Raw genomic sequence first — 20857 nt, 5'->3', positions numbered from 1 at the left:
GCAGATTTTGTGTGCGATACATTATTGTCGACTTCTAGGTACAGTGTTTTACAGCAGATGTCGAGAGCTTGTTCATCTCACTTAACTGAAACTCAGCGTCTGTAATGAATAACTCCCCATGTCCCCTCCCCCTCGCCCCAGCACCTGGTAACCACCATTCCAGTCTTTGAGTTTATGAATTTGACTATTTTAGATACTCGTATACATGGAATTTTACAGTACTTGTCTTTCATGTTCTGAACTGGGGGTAAAAATATGAATATTTAACTGTGGTATTTCAGCCAAAGGGCAAGGAAGGGGGTGTGGGCCAACATTGGACCCTAGAAATCACAGGCATTGACGCTACCCAGGAGGCAGCTTCTGCGAACCTCTTCAAGTTCATCACCTTGCAGCCAGCTGGCCTCTCTCACCCCTAACTCACCTCTCCTCTCCTTCCAGGCAGACATCTTCTCTGGGGCCATATTCATCAACTTGGCCTTGGGCCTGGATCTGTACCTGGCCATCTTTCTCTTATTGGTAATCACTGGCATTTACACAATTACAGGTGAGTCCATTCAAATGACTTGGCTCAAGCCCAGCCCTGGGGTAGGCACTAGGGAAGAATGAAAGGAAGTGGGCACCAAGGCTTCTCTCGAGTAGGAGAGATTCACCCAGGAAACACTTGGAGGATGGGGTATTTGCTGGGTCCCAAATCACAGACCCTAACGAGTTATCTGTAGCCAATAGAAAACTCCAGAAATCTGTTGTGGAGTTACAGATTCCTGGAGCTTTCTGTGGCCCAGAAAACTCCAGTGTTGGCTGGAATAGTCAAGACAGCTTCTCCCAGGAGGCAGGGCAGGGCTTAGCCTTGGAGATTGTGGGGAGAACCTGGCTAAGTTGGGAGAATCAGAGAGGGAGTGCCAGGTGCAGGGACAGGTGAGGGCAAGGCGTGGAGACAGGAATGGGCAGCACAAAGGGCAGGGGCAGGGTGAGCAGTGGGAGGTGGTCAGTGGAAGTTATGTGTGTTGGGGGGTGATAAATCCTGATAATTCAAACGACGCCACATGGCAGGGGCCTTGGAAGCCAGGCAGAGGCCTTGGGTTTGATGTGTCAGGGACTGGGAGGCACTCTGGGGAAGAAGGAGGGACTAACACATACAAGGAGACTTTAGAGGAAGACTGGAGAAGCTGATGACCTGAGGAATAATGGGGGGCCCCTTTGCGGGGGTGTTACTCTGCCCGAGTCCGGGGGCCAGGGTCAGTGATGGATCCCGCTGCCCAGCTGGAGCCCTGTAGCTTTGGTGACAAGAAGTACTCAGGTGGTCTGAGAATAGGGTCAGTGTACAAGTAGCCCTCTGAAAGTGTCGATTTGGTAACGTTCCAGCCATCTGGTAGAGATGCCAGCCTTTGCTCTCCTCTGCCTTCTCTTGGGGAAGGTGCTATTTCTTACCTCTGAGGAGCCATCTCCTAGCTTCAAATTATCTCATCAAGCTCTTCATCCTTACACTCTGAGGTGGCTCTCTCCTTTCCGCCGCCTTCCCAGCTCCTCTGTGGAGAGTGGAGCTGTAGCGTCATGCTGGGCAGCAGACAGCCATAACAGGCCAAGTGGAGGAGGGAAGGGAGGGCGGTGGGTGCCTGGGGGGCATGCTCACAGGTGTGCGGATGGAGAGGGTGGCGGTGGGGACAGGAGGCAGGCTGGCTGGCTGCTCTCCTGCGTGGGGTCAGACACGCTGTCTCCTTGTCCACTTAGGGGGCCTGGCGGCGGTGATTTACACGGACACCCTGCAGACGGCGATCATGCTGGTGGGGTCTTTCATCCTGACCGGGTTTGGTAAGCGGCGCAGGGCGGGCAGAGGGGGCAGGGAGGCAGAGACAGAGGTCCAGGGGGGGAAGCCGGGTCCAGACTCCCTGCCTGCCTTCCCCGGGGGAGTGGTACAGCCCAGACTGGCCACTGCTGAGGGTGTGTGTGTGTGGTGGGGGCACCTTCCTCGGCCCTGGATGTCTGAGTGGGGCCTGGCCCAGACGACACCTGTGTCCCTACTGTCCTCTCTGGACAGTCGGGGCCAGTGGTCCCCACCGTGGGCCTGTGATGATGTGGTCTTCTCTCCACAGAGAAACTGGGCAAAAAAAGGATAAGACTAAATGCCCATCAGACTAACTATATGCAAATGTGGTGTCTTAAATCTCAGATTAATCTTGTCTACATTTTGATGTTAAATGTCCTTCCTTGTATGAGTTGATGATAGGAGGGGATACTTGTCTTGTTTATGTCCTTATTGTACAAAATTAAAAAAAAATCAGCCACTCTATGTTGGCCCCTCCGCTCCCTAATTTGGTGAAATTTTGTCTGTAAAATGCTAAAGGCAAGACTAGAAACCCTAGAGGTAGAGGTACTTGTTATGGGAGGGTATAAACTACTTTTTATTATATATTACATAAAATCCGTTGAATTTTCCCCCAGCGGTCCCATGGGGGTCTGCAGGGCAGGGACTGGAAGGACTTACTACAAGGACACAGTCGTCAGGTGGCAGAGCTCCAGACCTGTCACCCATTCTCTGTCCATCCCACCCCATGGCTGGGACCAAGGGTGGTTGGGCCAGGTCTGCATGTCTCTAGGGCTATGTCTGGGGTCCCAGGGGCCACTGCTGATGGTAGGGGCTGAGGGAAAATGAGAGCTTTTGAACCTGGTTCAAAACCAAGGTCTTTCTCTCAGTAATTTGAGTCCCTTCCCTTTGGAAAGATATTCATGGTTGGAGCCCTTTCATAGGTTATTGCCTTGGACCTTCAGTAGCCCCTGAGGGCCGGGCAGGGTTAACAATGGACGGGAAAGCCAAGGCCCAGACCAGGAAGGTGACTGGCCCAAGACACACAGGGAGGGCTCTGGCTGTGGGCCAGCTCCTCGCAGTGTCTCAGGCATCCCCGGGAGGAAACTGCTGTGAGGACAAGAGAGTTCTGGGATGTTGATTTTTTTTACTGGTATTTTCCAGCTTTTCAGGAAGTGGGAGGGTATGGCAGCTTCATGGAAAAGTACATGAATGCCATTCCAACCGTGGTTTCGGATGGGAACATCACCGTCAGAAAGGAGTGCTACACCCCGAGGAATGACTCCTTCCACATCTTTCGAGATCCCCTCAAGGGAGACCTGCCGTGGCCTGGGCTCATCTTTGGGCTGTCCATCCTCGCCCTGTGGTACTGGTGCACCGATCAGGTACCGGTGCTGGAAGTGCAGGGTGGGCGGGGGCTTACCCAGGTGCTAAAGGGACTCCTGTCTGTCTGTGGCTTGTGGGGCTGGGGGAGGTAGGGCAGGGCTCACGTGGTCTGGGGCTCACTGAGCCTTGGCAACATGGGAGGGCCAGGCCAAGGACCCAGGATGCGGGGGAGGGGAGCTGGGGTTGCCAGGAGGTGTCATGACCTGCACCCCTCCCTCACCGGGCTTTCCCTGGCAGGTCATCGTGCAGCGCTGCCTCTCAGCCAAAAACATGTCTCACGTGAAGGCCGGCTGCGTGATGTGCGGGTACCTGAAGCTGCTGCCCATGTTCCTCATGGTGATGCCCGGGATGATCAGCCGCATCCTGTACACAGGTGATGCCTTCTGCTGGACTCAGCGGTCACTCTCTCTCATCTCTGACTCCGAGTCACTGCTAAAGCCCCTTAGCTCCCTGCTCCTTCCTTTCCTCCTGTCGCTCCTCCTCCACCTTCTGCTCCGCCTCCTCCTCCTTCCTCCTCCTTCTCCACCACTTCCATAGTTACTCCCCACACCACTGTCCGTCCCTCACCGTGACCTTTGGCCAAATGAGACAATGGTTACTGCTGGGCCGCAGGGTAGCTAGCTGAAGTCTAAGGAGTGTGCCCCCTCCCTTCCCACACTGAACATTTCTTTGCTTCCGCCTCCTCTGCCTAGGAGCTGTCTTTTCTCCCCAGGCAGAGCTTGGGGAGGGTCAGGACCAGCGGGACAAAGACATGGTAGTGAAGGGCTCAGCCAGGAGCTCCACTCTTTGTGGGAATATTTCAGGGCCTTGAGCAGGAATGTCTTCTTTGAAGCCTTGTTTTGAGAAAGTGAATCTTGAAAGTGTTTCCCCTATGTCTGCTTGCTCACACGGCTCACCATCTCTCTCCAGACAAAGTGGCCTGCGCCGTCCCCTCTGAATGTGAGAAACATTGCGGCGCCGCAGTGGGCTGTACCAACATTGCCTACCCGACCCTGGTGGTGGAGCTCATGCCCAATGGTGAGATCCGTCCCCACTGGTGGCGTCTTCCTTGGGAGGCTGGTTGGGCTTGGGCATTCCGCGGATTCTGCGGGCCTTCTTGGCGAAGCCGTTTCCAAGCCTGGAGGTCAGCAGGGGAGGCCTCACTCCAGGTGGCCTCGGTGTCTGGACGTGCCTTCCTTCAGTGGGAAGGGCACATAGGGCTCCAGTGGGCTCTCAGAACTGGCACCCATCCATCAGTCAGGCTTGGAAATGAGATGATTTGAAAGTGTGTTAGGGATAAACACAGCTTTTCCATGCTCGTCCAGGAGGTCTTTGAAGCTTTCTACCAGACACTAACGTGATGGCGTGAACTAAGGGGAGGTTTACCTGGAGAGTGAACTGACTTCTAGACTGTTCCGAGGAAAACCCTGGAGAGGAAAGGCAAGGGGTGGTTGTAGCTCTAGAATGAGGACGTTCGAGGCAACCGCTGGATGGGATGCAAAGGGGCTTCTCACTCCAGAGAACGTGCTATCCCAGCAGACACGGGACATAGAGTCCAGATTAGGAAGAGGTTTGGGGTAGACCTGTGGGGGTACTTTTCATGTTTTATACTGAAGAGAAATCAAATTCTGGCTCAAGAGATGCAAATTTAGTTAGGTTAGGGGGTCTTAGGAAAGCAAAAACCCAAAGGTATCGGTTAGGAAAATTTAGAGTAAACTTCTATAAAATTTTATTACTGAAAGAAAACATAGAGATCACCTAATCGAAGTTCTTCGTTTTACAATTGGGGAAACCGAGGTCCACAGAAGGAAAGTGACTTTTCCAGGCCACACAGAAACTCAGTGTCTGGCTCGTGTAACTCTGCTCAAGGCTGGAATTGAGGAATTTGGGATGGTCTTAAAAAAAAATTTTTTTTTAACCACAGACTGGATGCATGACCTTGGGCAAACCATTTGGAGTCAAATTCTATAAACATGGGGGTAATAGTTAACTATTCCACTTAGCTGGGCTGCTTATTAATTAAGGTGGCAATTAGTATGAGTCACCTGACTCTTAGAGTTCTGGTTTGGATTACACTGGCCTCTGTGTAGGGTTTCTGCTGCTTCTTTAGATCAGCAGACAGACGCTGGGTGGGGACGGTGGCTTTGCAAGTGGTGCTAGAGGGCGTCCTGCCGGACAGAGAGGCGTGGCCGCAGAGCTGTGTCTAAAGCTCTCGGAGGCAGTTGTCAGATGGGTCAGGACTGCCCAGGAGGGAGCAGACTCCCTGTGGGGCAGTGGGTGTCCCGTCGCTGGAGGGTTTGGGCAGAGGGACTGTGGCAGGGATTCATGTAGCAGAGAGATGGCAGGCCAGAGTTCACTTTGAACTCGGAGGCTGTCCTCTCAATCAGTGGTGGCCCCGCAGCCTGGCCTGGCCTTCCAGCCTCATCAGGACAGCCCTGTGCTCTCCTTGGTATGAAAAGAGTAGCAGAGATTGCAGCCAACCTTGCTTTTCATGACCAGGAAAAATTTCAAAATGGCAATTCCTTATTCTGATTTGGGCAGGTATAGTATCACCCCCCACTGCCCCGCGGAGAAATGAGGCTCTCGGGTTGGCGTGACTTCCCCAGGGTCAGCTGGACACAGAGCCTTGTCTTTCCCTTCTCCAGATAACTTTACTGAGCTGCAGTTCACACGCCGTGTGATTTTCTCAGGGTAGACAATGGATGGTTTTTAGCATTATATTCACAGAGTTGAGCGACCATCACCACAATCAATGAAAAAGCATTTTTTGTCTCCCTCCACAGAAATCCTGTGTCCCTTGGCCATCACTCCATACTTAGCCCCCCAGCCCCCTAGCCCTTGGCAACCACTAATCTCCTCTCTGTCCCTATGGATTCGCTTACTCTGGACACTTCACAGAAATGGGATCATGTAATATTCTTTCGTGTCTGGCTTCTTCCATGTAGCATAATGTTTTCAGGGTTCATCCAGGCGGTAGCAGGCGTCAGGACTTCATTCCTCTGTATTGATGAATAAGACCCCATTGCATGGATATACTACATTTTGTTTATCCGTTCATCAGTGGAAGCACATCGTGTTGTTTCCACTTTTTAGCTATTACAAATAATACTGGTATGAACATTCATGCGCCCATTTTTGTGGACACATGCTCTCATTTCTCTTGGGAGACATCTAGGAGTGGGGTTGATAGATCCTATGGTTACTCAGTGTTCAACTATTTGAGGAACCGCAAGACTGTTCTCCACAGTGGCTGTACCACTTCACATTACTGCCAGCAATGCACGGGGGTTTCTATTTCTCCACATGCCCACCCACACTTGTTATTAGCTGCCTTCTTTTTTTATTCTTATAGCCACCCTAGTAGGTGTGAAGGAGTGCCTCATTGTGGTTTTGATTTAAATTTCCCTGATGTTGAGCATTTTTTCATGTGATTAGTGACTACTTGTTCATCTTTTTTTGGAGAAGTGTCTATTCAGATCCTTTGGCCATTTGTAAATGAATTGTCTCTTTATTATTGAGTTGTAGGAGTTCTATATATCTTCTGTATACTAGATCCATATTAGATATGTGATTTGCAAATATTTTTATCCATTCTATGGATTGTTTTTTCACTTTCTTGAATTCTTGTTTAAACGTTTATGCCATATTATGGATCTTTTGGGTGAGAGATCTCATAAAAGTCCCCTTAGGTGGAAACACACACACACACACACACACCCATCACCACCATCAGCACCAACATCATCCAACTGCGAAGTGTTAACCTCACATATCTGTTGTCCCTGCCTCTTGGTCGACTGCTGGGGGTTTTCAATGTAATGTAAGGCCCCAACCCATTCTTGAAAATGTCTAGTCTTTCTGGAGAGATCAATCAAAGACCGACCACGGCGTGGTCGCGGAAGGCAAACAAACACTGAGTCCTCACATGCTCCAGGTCAAAAGAGCCGAAGTGCTGTGTGTACGCTCATCACCTCCTTCTCCTCCAGGGCTGCGGGGCCTGATGCTGTCGGTCATGCTGGCTTCCCTCATGAGCTCCCTGACCTCCATCTTCAACAGCGCCAGCACCCTCTTCACCATGGACCTCTACACCAAGATTCGGAAGCAGGCATCGGAGAAAGAGCTCATGATTGCAGGAAGGTAAATGCAGCTTCTCCCTGCCATGCACCAGGGAAGCCTGAATAAATACAGAGGTTCCATCGAGCTAGAGAAGACTGGTAGATGGCTGGGTAGAATGGGAGTAACCTCTGTGACTATATTTGGCCCCCAGGGGCATCAACTTTAAATTGGAGATCATCGAACAATGCCCCTCTGGAGTGAGATGTGGCATCGGAAATCATCTAATCTAACCCTCAATTTACCAATGAGGAAAATGAGGGTCATCTTGCCTAAATCTAGGCCCCTGGGACAATGGCAGGGCCATGACTGGAACCCCAACCGAGTCCTTGTCTGAGGTCCTTTATACCACCCCGTGCTGTCCCCCTCAGCCCTCCACACTGAAGCTCTCCTTACTGGCTGACTTTGAGGTCCAGATGCCTCCAGTGACTCGATCCTTTGCTGCGACATTTTGCAAGGCTGCTGTGCGGGTCAAGTGGTATTGAGCTTGGGAACATGCTCTGTAAAATCTGAAACACTGGGCTATGTGCACTTTTGTTATTATCGATGGACTAATGGACGCAACAGGATACGGAAAGCAGTAAGCATTGGCACGTGGGTCAGGTGTGCTCATTATCATGATTATCTAGGATCAGATGGTCTGGGTAGGGGACTAGCAGGAGCTCTGCCACATCTCTCCATAGGGCGGTGGCAGGTCAACCTCCTCAGGGCAGGTGGAACAAGTCCCTGGGACGTCAGCCCAGGGAAAGGTCCCCAGTGAGTGAAGGAGGGGTGAGTGCTCCTCATTGTTCTCGTGACCAAGATCAGGACAGAGAAAAGAAAGGAAAACTGACAGGTCACTCTCAGGTGACAAGGTGAGAGTCTACTACTCTGCTTCACAAGACGCAGCACCATTACCCTGACTAATTTTTCCTTAGAAAGGAGTTTACTGGCTTTTTCTGTTATTTATGAGGCTCAAGATGCAACATGGGAAGAGAGCCGTTTTGTTGCTTTGCTCAGAGCCAGGCCTTTGGCCCTGGGATTATGTTGGGATTTACTGTACGTTTTTGTGCGAGCCGGGCGACTGCTGTCTGGGGCTTGTCTCCGCCTAGATAAGCTTGCACTTATGTGAAATAATCCCACACTTTGCTGTGGGGACTGTAAGAGCCATCAAGGGCTCAGAGAAGTGAGAGGTGAGTGTGACATGCAATTAGGGAGGGCTCCCAGGTGAGGAAGACCTTTAGCTGAGTCCACAGTGCCGGGTTGGGTTTGGGTAAGTGGAGCGCGGTGGGAATAGCATTCCGGAGAAAGAAATATGTGAGTGAAAACAGTGTTTTGTGAAGTTTATTTTCAGACTTTTTTTTTTTTTTGCCTTCAATTCAGGTAATTGAGGCAAAGAAATCACAGTCTTCTTTCTAATTAAATCAAGAGGACCAGTAAGAGGACTTCTAAGGGGACCCTCCAATCTTTTTCAGGGTTTGAAAGAAACTCAATCAGAGGAGAGAGAGAAATACCTGTAGTGTTTCTTTCTATCCAGACCGTTCCTTTAGAAGTTCTTCTTGGCTTATGATTTTCACTTTCTTATGAAGAAGAAGGAGGAGAAGGAGAAGAAAAGAATAATTATAGTCTTTACTGTGTACTGAGTGCTTAGTACTTGCTCATCTACTTGCCTACTATTTGTTTAGCTACAGCTAATCCTTATTCCAACCTTGTAAGAAGATCCTTTATAGTATTCCCAGATTACGGATGGAGAATCCAAGACTCTGAGAGGTAAAGCAAGGTGTCCTATGTCACCCAGAGAAAATAAACATTTGGATCCAGGACTGCCTGGACCCAGAGTTCACATCTGTGCTCCAGTACTGTACTGCCTCTCAGAGTGGGCCTCTCTGGTGGTAGTGGCTGGTTTAGGTTACTATTGAAAGTCAAGTGCATTTCACTTACTCATAGGTACAGATATCTTTCCCAGAGAGGCAGAATATGGAAGAAAAAAAGGCTCAAGAATGAATTTGCTACTTATGTTTCCTTACTGTGGTCATAATATGTATGTATATTTGCTAGTTATTTATGTATTAGATATACAGCTTTGTATATTGATTGACACTCTGCTGGGGGCTTTGATCTCAGATTGTTCATCCTGGTGCTGATTGGCATCAGCATCGCCTGGGTGCCCATTGTACAGTCAGCACAGAGTGGGCAGCTCTTCGATTACATCCAGTCCATCACGAGTTACTTGGGACCACCCATTGCCGCTGTCTTCCTGCTCGCTATTTTCTGCAAGAGGGTCAACGAGCCGGTAAGTATCATTCACGTGTAGCCAGAAAGGCCCATTCTGGCACAAAAATGCCCACCTGGACTGGCCTATTCTCTGTGGGAGGGATTTTCCCAGAGATCTCAAGGTGGAATGGATGCGTTCCTCAGGGTGTGTATGGGAATGCTTCCAAGGGCCATGGGTCTCTGACAGGTTCACATTCTCCTGGACTCCCCTCTCCTCCTTACTGCAGTTTCCAAACTAATTCCCAGCTAATGATGTACATTTTCCATCCAGTCTTGGTGATTTTTTCCCTGACACCATGGCTCTCCCTGGGAAGTTTGCAGCCCCTGGCGAGCAGCTGCAGAGGAAGTCCTAGCACAGGACACCTCCACTGGTTCGGCAGCGAGCTCTGCTTCCCAGCCAGCGCTTACCAGAGCCCAGTGAGGGTGCTCAAGCACTTTATATGCAGAACAGCATAACAATTGAGGGGTAAAAGGTGGCACAAAATGCTAGTATGGAGGGATTCCTAGACGGGCTACATTAACACGGGCTGAGACTGAGAGGGAAGAGAGGGCATTCAAGGCAGAGAGAACAACACTGACCAGGACTTGGAGGTGGAGGTGGGAGGACAGGGCAGAGGGTGAGAGACTTGTCAGGCATCTCACCTGGCTGGAGAGGGAGTTAGTTGGGGAGGCAGGTTAAGTTGAGTAGGCATGGCCCCTTTGAAAGCCAGGCTAAAGAGTCTGGGTCACCACTGGGGTGCCTTTGCAGGGTCTGAACCACTGTGAAAATGATTCCTTTGGACATGGCTTCTGATTGGGGTATCGTTCAGCTGTCTCTGTATCCAACTGTCTGCATGCCTGGGGCGGGGAGGCTGGGAAGCTGTGGGGATGCTGACTGTATAGCTCGTTGTCTGAAACAAGTAAATGGTGACCTATGTTTGGCTGGAGCTGACCCCTTTCTCCCAGTAGGACAGAAACAAATACACACCTGGGAAATACCTCACTGGGGTGACCCAGTGCAGCTTTGAGGTGCATAAATCACTGCATGTGTCCCTTTTCATTCGACATTTGCTATTAGGAAGATAGTCCAGATTTGCTTGTTACACAAAACTGGGTGCACAGATAAAGACCCCTGGGAGATCAGAATTGAAGCTGAAAGTGATCTTGGCAAATTAGAGAAGTGGGCACACAAAGGGATGACTTTCAGTAGCGACTGGGCGAGGCTGGTTCACTGGGAGACTTCTAAAATACCAGTTAGGAACATGTGGCTAAAAGCTTGGCTGGGTGTTGTGGTGGGCCACGAGCAGATTCAATTCAGCAGTGGGCCAGGGCTTTCAAAAAGTAAGGCTAAGAATTGGGATAGACTGTAGAGGTCCTCAGCAGGGAGGGGGGTGATTCTGCCCTCCCCCGTGGGGCATGTGGTGATGTCTGGGAACATTTTCGATTGTTATAATTTGGGGAATATTTTTGGTATCTAGTGGGTGGACCCCAGGGTTACTGTTAAACATTCTATAATATGCAAGGCAGCCCCCCACCCCAACAATAAGTTATCCAGCCCAAATGTCCAGAGATGAGGGCGAGAAGCCCTGACCTAGAATCTTCAGAGAGCAGCACGCAGAGGCTGCAAAGTGATTCTCAGGACTGGTCGGTCAGGCACTCTGGGTGCTGAGGGGTGACTCTAAGTCTTGAGCGAAATGTCAAAGGCTCCCAGATTTTTCAAGCACCTCTTGAGAATGAAGACTAAAGGAACAGGAAGAGGCTAATTGCCAGTAAAGGAGGAAAGCCTTAGCAAGTGTTACTGATACTGGTCACACAAAGTAGAGTTGAGAAATCATTTGTATGAAGAAATGAATGGAAGGAGGATAAATGGGAAACACCTTTTTCCTTTCTCCTTGTCCACTTATTCATCTAGCAGACACTTCCTGATGCCAGACATGGGGCGAGGCACTAGCAACACAAAGGCAGAGAATACTGATTCCTTCCCTGGGGGAGCCCCCAGTTCAGATGAGGAGGCTGAGAAACGACTGTATAGTTACGCAGCGGTGTGGTCAGTGCTGACTGGAGGTGTGTCCACAGTGCTGCAGCCCCGGCAAGGAGGGTGTGCCCACCCAGTTCTGTCTGCAGAGGAGAGGGGACATTCAGGTTAGGACAAGGTTACCAGGAAGGGAAGAGCCTGGCTCTCCTAGGTAGAGGGAATGACCTGCGCAAAGACCTGGGACTGAAACATTTAAAGAAGAGCGGGTCATTCAGTGCATGGGGATGTGAAGTGTGGGAGTACCAACGGCTGACAGAGGGGCTGTTCAGATCAACGCTTGACAAAATCGCGAAGGCTCTTTTCGGCCACCCTTCTACGAGCTCACACTACTTTGTCACTGGTCCTTTTAAAATGCGGCCTCTAGATTCAGCCTGGTCTTGTAGGTGAAGCCTGATAAGAAAGGGAAAGAGAGAAAGAGAGAAAGAGAAAGAAAGAAAGAAAGAAAGAAAGAAAGGAAGGAAGGAAGGAAGGAAGGAAGGAAGGAAGGAAGAAAGAAAGAAAAGGAAAGAATGGGTAGGAAAAAAAACCCCTTAAAAAATCACCCCTAATATTTCTAGTCTCCTAAAAGCTTCCATATTTTTAATATGCAAACCCAAAATTTAATGTGAAAACACATAGAAGAATTTTATGTTCTCAAATTAAAAACAGTGACTTTGAATTCATAAAAGAGGTGGATGGAAAAGTTCCTTTCTCCTCTGTCCCCAAAAGACCCATTGCCTTTTCCATGTCTTTGAGGATACAAATTATTTCACAATTACTTTACATCTAAATGTGTCAAATCTGGAGAGTAATGTTAACAGTAGCTGCAGACAGAGAGATTCAAAGTATTTTTAAAGTTAAAGGGAATTTTTGGAAGTAAGGCTTTGGGTTGATACTGTAACCTGTTCTTAGACACGTTACCCCATTGTATCATGAATCCTTGTCTTGTGACCCAGGTGACATCACGTCACTGGAACAAGACCGACATGACGTCCACCCAAGGCCTGACACAACCCTCCCAGCCGTCCCGGTATGCGGGCCCCAGGTGGCCTGGGCTATCGTTTCCCTCACCCTTTTGCCTCCGTCCCTCAGGAGTGTGCAGCTGTTTTGCGTATTCAGCACTTGGTAACCCCAGGTTTTCTTCCACAGGGAGCCTTTTGGGGACTGATCATAGGATTTCTGATTGGGGTGGCGCGTATGATCACCGAGTTTGTTTATGGCACCGGGAGCTGCATGCAGCCCAGCAGCTGCCCCACGATCATCTGTGGTGTGCACTACCTGTACTTCGCCATCATCCTCTTTGCCATCTCTGTCATCGTCATCGTGGCCGTCTCCCTCTGCACCAAGCCCATTGAGGACAAGCACGTGAGTGTGCACTTGGGAGACCCGTGCTGGGAGTGCGTGTCTCACACGCATGCTGCACACCCGTCTTGGTCGCCCTCAGCTCAACTAGACATGGCACACTCACGTGACTAAACGGTCCATACTCGCCCGTGGGGTGCTGTGGAAGGATGCAGGACAGGAGGCTCGGGGTGACGGCAGGGCAGTATCGATCATGTGTCTTCAGCAGGAGTCCTCGAGCACTCTACATTTCTGTCCAGGGGTTCGTCTCTGAATCATGCTCCCCAAGGGACAGCTCAGGTGCAAAGGTGTGAGATCACATGGGCCACACAGGGGCCACCCTGGTTTAGAAGCTCATGTCCCAAACAGGAACTTACATTTCTTGTAACAGCTCCATGGTCAGAACTTCCAGGGGTCTCAGCAAGAGACATACCTGGTTACAGAAATCATCACACCCAGGGAAATCTGAAATATGATCTACCCTTTGACTTTCCCTATTAAGCCTCTAAATAGTGGCCCACAGATTTCTATTTTTTTAACTTTAAAATTTTTTTAAATTTAAAAATTTTTTAAACTTAAAAAAATTTATTTTATTTATTTTATTATTTATTTCGTATTTAAAAAAACTTTTATTTTATTTATTATTTTTAATTTAATTTAATTTAATTTTATTATTTTATTTTATTATTTTATTTTAAACTTAAAAATTTTTTAATTTTTAAAATTTTTTAAACTTAAAAATATTTTATTTTATTTATTTTATTATTTTATTTCTTATTTAAAAAAACTTATTTTTTATTTATTATTATTTTAAATTTAATTTTTTTATTATTTTATTTTTAACTTAAATTTTTTTTAACTGTCTGAAGGAGACTGGCAGCATCACTATTTAGTTATACTGCTAATTAACCTTCAACTATTTGTATAGCACGTGAGACCCATAGATTTCAAAAAATTTCAAACTATACTAAAGTCTAATTGATTCGACTTCAAAAATGGCAATACTCTTCTTTGGCTCTAGATGTCGCCCTTGGCTTAGGATATATTCACAGCCCTCCCAGCGCTGGTGAAGGTGACCACTTTAAGGCTGCTTCTTTTTTTTTTAACCACAAGCAATACATTCTGGTAACCCAATACACCTGGCATTCTACCTTTTTCAGGTTTCCAAGAAACAGAGATAGAGAGTTAACCCAATTATATTTGTCAATAGAGAAAGACAAAGGGTTTTCTAACCCATTACACCTGCCTAAATACAGGGACTCAAGAAATCCGTAAGAGATCTTCAGCCTCATTGCCAAACATTCAAAGCTGTGAGCAAACTGTGTGTCAAAGGAAAATTGCTTTTACAGCAGCACGAGCACCAAGCTTACTTGCTGAATGTACCACAAGCTTTCTGTTGTGGCAATTCTTCCCGACATCCCCATCTTTGCAAGCGTTGCGCCCCGAGCGCATTTGAGCTTCAGGCTTCCTCTTGCCCGGAAGGGAGCAAGGTGGTCACCGAAGAGGGCGTGGTCGGGATGAACACAGTGCATGGATTTTCACACTTCTTCAAGTTTCTGGTTTCCTGTCAATAGAGACTCTGCCTCCAGTTCTTTCCCGTTGTACATGGCCCGTGGTTCTATAAATTCTCTCCCCACAATATGACAAACACACAGCAGAAAAACATCATCTTACGCTGCTGGTCTGGACAGACGGGTGTCTTGTTTTTTTCCCCGAACTGGTGCTAAAAGGAACAAATTCCTTTATCATATGTACCAAGAGTTCATTCACTGAAAACATTTCTGTTCTCAAGGCAGCCCCTTAGCCTCGGAATATGCATATAGCATACGGACGAGTGTTTACAGGTGTATGATTTACATCTAAGCTCCCGATATATTTAGATATAAGGCTATGGATCCGAATTGTCATATATGTTCTTATTGGTGCTGAGAGGCCACTTTCCTTTTTCCTTCTTGATGCATTTCTCTTTGTTCTCCCAACTTCTTGGCCTGAGACACTGTTTGGAACTTTCTGCCAGCCTGTTCTGCTTTCTCCACAGCTCTACCGCCTGTGCTGGACCCTGCGCAACAGCAAAGAGGAGCGTATCGACCTGGATGCAGAAGAGGAAAACATCCACGAAGCCCCCGAGGAGACTCTTGAAATAGGTGACTCATGACTCAGAGGCTGTTCTCAAGCCCTAAAAAGTTACTCCTACATCAGCAAGACCATTTTACTGAAGCCCTCACTGAATGCCTTTCTCAAAGCTCAGATCTCTCTCCCAGGGGGAGCAGGGAGCGAGGTGTGGGGTGTGTGAGATGAATACATGGGTTTTGGGGTATTCACTCTGAAGCTTGGTCAAGGGCAGGAGGGAGGTCCAGAATCATTCCTGCTCCCTCACCCCTCATGGTTTACAGTGCTCAGTGACTAAGGCTGGGTGAGGCATTTGCCACCGTGACTTGATTTGGGGCGTGGTCAGGGACAAGGGGAGAGTCAGAGCTCTTCTGACAAAGCCTGTGAACTGAAAGCACATGGAATCAAAGCTGTGGCTAGTCCTGATGACATCGGGGTGGGGGTGGGGGTGGGATAGAGGCCCAGGGATCTTATGTCCTACTGGCTTATCACATCAGATTTAGAAAACCAAATTTCTCAGGAAGTCCGTGAGATAATCCCTAGTCAGTGCTCAGAGATTCGTCCTGCTCGTAGAGACATGCTTTCTCAGCTTCTGTGTTGCCAATTTCCTTTCCTACATGGAGATTTTGGTGGAAGTGTGTGGTGTATGGTGATGTGGGAGCTGAGGTCGTAGGTTCTTTACCTGGTGTGAGCAGAAGGTCTCATCACTCCATCTGAAGGGAGCACAGCTACCACAGAACAAGTTCTGAATCTGGCCATCAGGGATATCACAGACTCCTAGCTCTTTGCAAAGGGCCCTGAGGTTGTGTGGTCTTATCACCTCATTTTAAACATGAATGGAGAGGCTTTGCCTGGAGCCAGAGGCAGCTGACCCTGGTGCTGAAAAAAGTAGCCCCTGCCTGCTCCCCTGGAGCAGGCCAGAGTGAACATGCCCCCCCTTCTCCCACCTCCAGAAATGTCCCCACATTGAATGAGAATATCATAGATTTTAAAGGGACATGCAGGAGGAGTATTTTAAATGTTTTAATGTGGAAGAAGAGATTAGGGTTTTGTTTTTGTTTTTGTTTTTGTTTTTTAGTGTGTTTGGGTTTTTTTGCACCAGAATTAAGACTTGGTTGGATAGAACTCATCCCATTTTAACTCAAAGTAAAGAGAGGCAGGATGGCGTAGAGACAGAGTGTGGGATTTGGATTCAGGAAGAACTTAGATTGAATCCTCACGTCTCTACCTACGACCCTGGGCACATTCTTTCATTTTTCTAAAGCTCAGGCTCATCACATGAAAGTATTCTAAAGGAGAGCTTATACTTCATAGCACTGTTGAAAACTTTGAAGGAAATAATATTCCACAATAGAATTGGCTTTACTTGTAGCGTTATGTTTGCAACTAAGGAAGGCTTTCCTGAGTTTGTGTGGAAAGAGGTGAGCAGCAATGTGCATCTGTCGGGGTGCCTAGAAGGGCCTCCCCCACTGGCTAGAGGATTGGCTTAGTGATTTCTGAGGTTCACAGCGGTGCTTGCCTTCCGCTGTTTCTGGGTGAACTCATGGCGAAATCACACTGAACACCCTGCCCTTAAAGTACGATAAACTGGGATCGCTAGAGGCCTTCACAGACAATGGGGTCACCCTCATCGTTCTCCAAGAAACAGCAGCGTGAGAGTTCACCTCTACAGCACTGTCACCACGACCACCATCATCGTGGCAGACAACGATATGATCATGATGTATTTGAATTATGAACGTGTCAGTGTAGCGTTTAATTTTGGTGTCCTATCATACTTTTATAGCAGCTGATGCAAGTATAATTCTTCCAATTTTAAAGATGGGTAAATGAGACAGAGACTTTCTCAAAGCCACCTGACTTTGACATTCTTTTTAAATTGATTTTTAGAGAAAGAGAGGGAGGGAGGGAGAGATTGGCTTATTGCCCCATACATCCCTGCGTCCATTGCTTGCTTCCTGCCTGTGCCCTGACTGGGGTCACACCTGCAACCTTGGTGCATCGGGAGGGTGCTCCAGCCAACGGAGCTACTCGGCCAGGGCCCACCCGACTTTTCAGTGGCCCCCAGAGGCATGAGTTTCTCATTTGGGCTGGCCAGTGAGCCTTTGCCATTCTCCTATTTTGGTGAAGTGGGTGAAAGTACAGGGTGGGGAGGAGGCTTGTCTATCTCTTATGTGTGTGAGAGCGAAAACAGAGACTGCAAGGAGGCTAACGCTTCTGGACACCTACTGTGTCCCGGGTGGCCCCTCATTCAATCCCATGATGAAGAAGGCAGCATTTATCCAGTTTTACGGATACAGAAAATGAGAGGTGAATGAACCAGGGTGTTAAACTGGGGTTTTGTCCCAGTTCTGACACACATATGTGCTTGATCACTATGAAGGTTCTTTCCGGTTCTAAAGTTCTGTGACATATAAATGGGAGAGTGGAGAGCACTGACCCTTGCTACGGTGCTGAAAACACAGTGGGCTTCCTTGCATGTCTAGTGAGCCACAGACCTGGCTTTCTAGTTCAGGTCTGTCTAGCTCCAGGGCCAAACCTGGGCAGAGGAGAGAGGCAGTTCCCTCGGTGGGCATCCGCCCTGAATGGCAGGCCAGTTGGATGATTTGACTGATGCAGCAGTGTCGATATGCAGCATCAGCTCTGAAGCCCTGGAAGTGTCATCACTGCTGCCCTGTTCAGCCTGCTCCTTACTACTCAGCTGGACCTGTTGCAAAGCCTGGGAATTTCTAGGTGTAACTGATGAACTCCGGAGTCATGAAATTCTCATTGCTTTTCAGTGATGTAGCAAACAGATATGTTCATGTTTCAGAGGTGTTACATCGCTCAGCCCATTGTTACCATCTGTCTGCCATAAACTATCATTCCCTGTTTGCTTCTAATGGTTCTAAATGAAAACGAGTTTGCATTTGGTCTGGTAGAGATGAAATAGATGCTAGCTGATCATAAGAGTGTAGAATCCATCCTGTAATTAACTAAGTTGACTCAGACATTTCGTACCATGTCCATTCCTGTGAATAAAGAAAACTGGGAAGTGTCTGCAGAATGGCAGCTGTTCCGTGATAGGACGTTCTCCCCCCGCCCCCGGGAACCCTTTTCTAGTTCCTCCCACTTCTGTATCCAACAGTTCTTTTATTCCTTTTCCCCAACACAGAATATCCCGAGCAGAAAAAAGGATGCTGCAGGAAGGCCTATGACCTGTTCTGTGGCCTGGACCAGCAGAAGGGCCCCAAGATGACAAAGGAGGAGGAGGCAGCCATGAAGCTGATGATGACAGACACCTCCGAGAAGCCTTTGTGGAGGACGGTCGTGAACATCAACGGCATCATCCTGCTGGCCGTGGCCATCTTCTGCCACGCGTATTTTGCCTGAGTCCTGCCTTTTGCTGCAGACTGCTCTCCTAGAGGCTGGACTGTTTGTTTTGCCTCCCTTCTGTCCCTTTCTGTGGTATCGAGAGGAAACCAGCCAGTTGTAAATTTTGACCAGTTGACAAATGTACACATGTGTAGCCATAAGATAGCTGGATGAAAGTGATTAATTTGCTGTTAACTTATATATTTGAGGCCAGTGTGATAGAGTCAGGTATGCGTATCAGAGCCGTGGAAGAAAAGTCCACTCATTCATGAAAAAGCAGACCAAGGACCGGAAGTCCCAGGACGCCTGGTGCACCTCTGTCTCAGGGAGACTCAGTCCCTCAACATTGTTTGCCACCCTTGAATGTCATTTTTCAGAGCTGTAGCCCCCCTGGTTCCTGCCGCTTGCCCTATCTGATCCTCCTCAATTGTTTTTTTAAAGAAAAATTGTACTCCTCATCATATCCCTGTCCATTTTTTTCTTGGCACAAGAAAAAGCAATCTGATAAACTGATAAACCCATTGCGGCTAAGTATGGGAGCTCAATGGGGCCCCTATCTGGGTGTTTGCTCTTTGAAGGAGAGAACAGGCGCCTGAGAGTAGTACTTACCCCAAAGCAGCAAAAAGCCAAATGGAAATAATTCTATTATAAGATAGGCTTTTTTTTGTCATTTCGGAAGGTCAGAGAAAGGACAACAAACCAGCTACAAGGCAATCTTTCAAAAGTGGTTAGTTGGTCACGAACGATGATAGTGAGCAAACTGTCGACAAATCCCAAGGCCAGTGGGGGGTGGAGTCACGAGGATTTGCTGGGCTTCTTAAAAATGTCCACTGGGGGTTCCTCACGTCGGAGATCTCACTCACGGTGGCATTCGCTGTGCCTGGAATGTCCCCGCCGCTCAGCGGGGTTCGTGGACTGAATGAAGAGTATGGGCTTTGTATAAACGCACACTCCATTTTTGGCTGACCTCCGCTGTGGCTGCACAAAGCACCCACTGTGGTGACTGTGTGTGCCCTGTGTGTGCCCTTTCCAGAGGCCACGCTTCCTCCTGGTGTGGGTGTTGATGTATGGGCTCAGAAGTTGGCTCTGTCACATCACAGAGCAAGCGTGCATCTGGCATCGCAAAGCAGCCGTGCTCTCCTGAAGTATTGAAACAATCAGCCTGTGATCCTCCGCCACCTGAGTGCCCGTGACCCAGACCCTGCTCTTTTCAGCTGTCTGGGTTGGTGACCACCCACCACCCGAGGTTAGGGTTCGCGCTCTCTGTTCCGTGCGGTAGTGCTGGACACTTACAGCTTCGGGGAGTGTATTTCTTGTTGAACTTGTTTGTTTCCTAGAGAGGAATTTTTTAAATGTAATGAGCTAAATACCCTTCTTTCGAGTCTACCTGCGAAACCTAATCGTATTGTAATATGATCTCATTGAAGTGAAGAAACTCTCAGGACGGCTGTGTGGACTGACTTCAGGGTGGCTTAGGAGGGGCGGGATCTGAGGCTCGGTGGAGCTGAGTGTGGTTCCTGCAGGTAAACAGGGTTCAGCAGGAGAAGGAGTGGCTTGTTCTCACAGGAAGGAAACCCAGAGGTGTCTGTCTGAGGTGCCCTTACATTCCTCCTAAGCTGAGGAGAGAAGATGGAAAAGGAGAGAATTTCAGGTGGCTGGCATTGCTCGGTGTATTCGGTTTTGTGTGGAGTTTGTGGTGTTTTTGAGTTTTGAGAGGATAGAGGGAGAGGGTTGATGCTGACGGATGGAGCGGACACAGAGTAGCACGTTTGTCCTGGATTCTGTGTCTGGCTTTGCCAGTGATTCATCGTGTGTATTGGGGTAAATTACGTCATCTCAACTGTGCATTTTTCTGTTGAAAGATGGGAACCTTGGTGCTCATAGCACTTCCCTACCTCCTCTGGCTGTGATGACGTCACTTGGACAGGGGGTGGGAGGTATGTCCATGAGAGATGACATACAGATGTTATGTTAAGCTGCATTTTGTCCCATAATTACAATGTATTCTTGTACTTTGATAAAAATAAACATTAACAACCATACCATCCAGGTTTCCTGTTCTCTAGAGATTCCAGACAAATACGGACCATGTCTGTGGTGAGTTTTAGTTGGTGTCACACATGGATTAAGACACAGGCGCCGAGACAGTTGAGAGTAGAACACAGACTATAGCACCATGAAAAAATGTAGGGAAGTCTGGAAATACTTTCAATTTCAAAATCTCTAGTACACACAAGGTGAGTAGCTTCAATGTATAATATCCTCTTAGAACAGACTGAGCCACGTGGGTCACCAGGGACCAGCAAGTGCTAAACTACACTAGAATAATTTCAGGGTGCAGGGAAGAGCTATCTTTTTCTTCAAATGGAAGATGGGTGTTATGGGGCAGAGTGATTGCTTATTAATGCTCACTTTATAGAGGAGAAAAAAGAATCATGCCCTTTCAAGCAAAACAAGCTTCTTTAAATATGGATGACTCTCCAAAGGCAAACACAGACCTCCTGCCCTGCAAAGTAAAGCTGGTCCTG

General features: G+C 48.2%; 1 protein-coding gene across 1 annotated transcript in view; it reads left to right on the top strand.

Moving 5' to 3' along the window:
- The window catches only part of SLC5A1 (solute carrier family 5 member 1), a 56321-nt gene extending 35947 nt beyond the window's left edge, over positions 1 to 20374 (top strand). Inside the window, exons 6-15 of the mRNA XM_024566643.4 lie at positions 439 to 544; positions 1729 to 1809; positions 2966 to 3186; positions 3425 to 3560; positions 4097 to 4204; positions 7153 to 7303; positions 9383 to 9551; positions 12675 to 12890; positions 14905 to 15010; positions 18130 to 20374. Coding sequence (XP_024422411.2) covers positions 439 to 544; positions 1729 to 1809; positions 2966 to 3186; positions 3425 to 3560; positions 4097 to 4204; positions 7153 to 7303; positions 9383 to 9551; positions 12675 to 12890; positions 14905 to 15010; positions 18130 to 18347 — 1512 coding nt within the window. The 3' untranslated portion in view covers positions 18348 to 20374. The remainder of the gene's footprint in view (positions 1 to 438; positions 545 to 1728; positions 1810 to 2965; positions 3187 to 3424; positions 3561 to 4096; positions 4205 to 7152; positions 7304 to 9382; positions 9552 to 12674; positions 12891 to 14904; positions 15011 to 18129) is intronic.
- Positions 20375 to 20857: the final 483 nt, after the last annotated feature.

The sequence above is a fragment of the Desmodus rotundus genome, chromosome 7 (genome assembly GCF_022682495.2).
Source record: "Desmodus rotundus isolate HL8 chromosome 7, HLdesRot8A.1, whole genome shotgun sequence".
Classification (NCBI taxonomy): Eukaryota; Metazoa; Chordata; class Mammalia; order Chiroptera; family Phyllostomidae; genus Desmodus; species Desmodus rotundus.
Note: the sequence above shows the minus strand (reverse complement) of the source record. Positions and strands in the feature narration are given on the sequence as shown.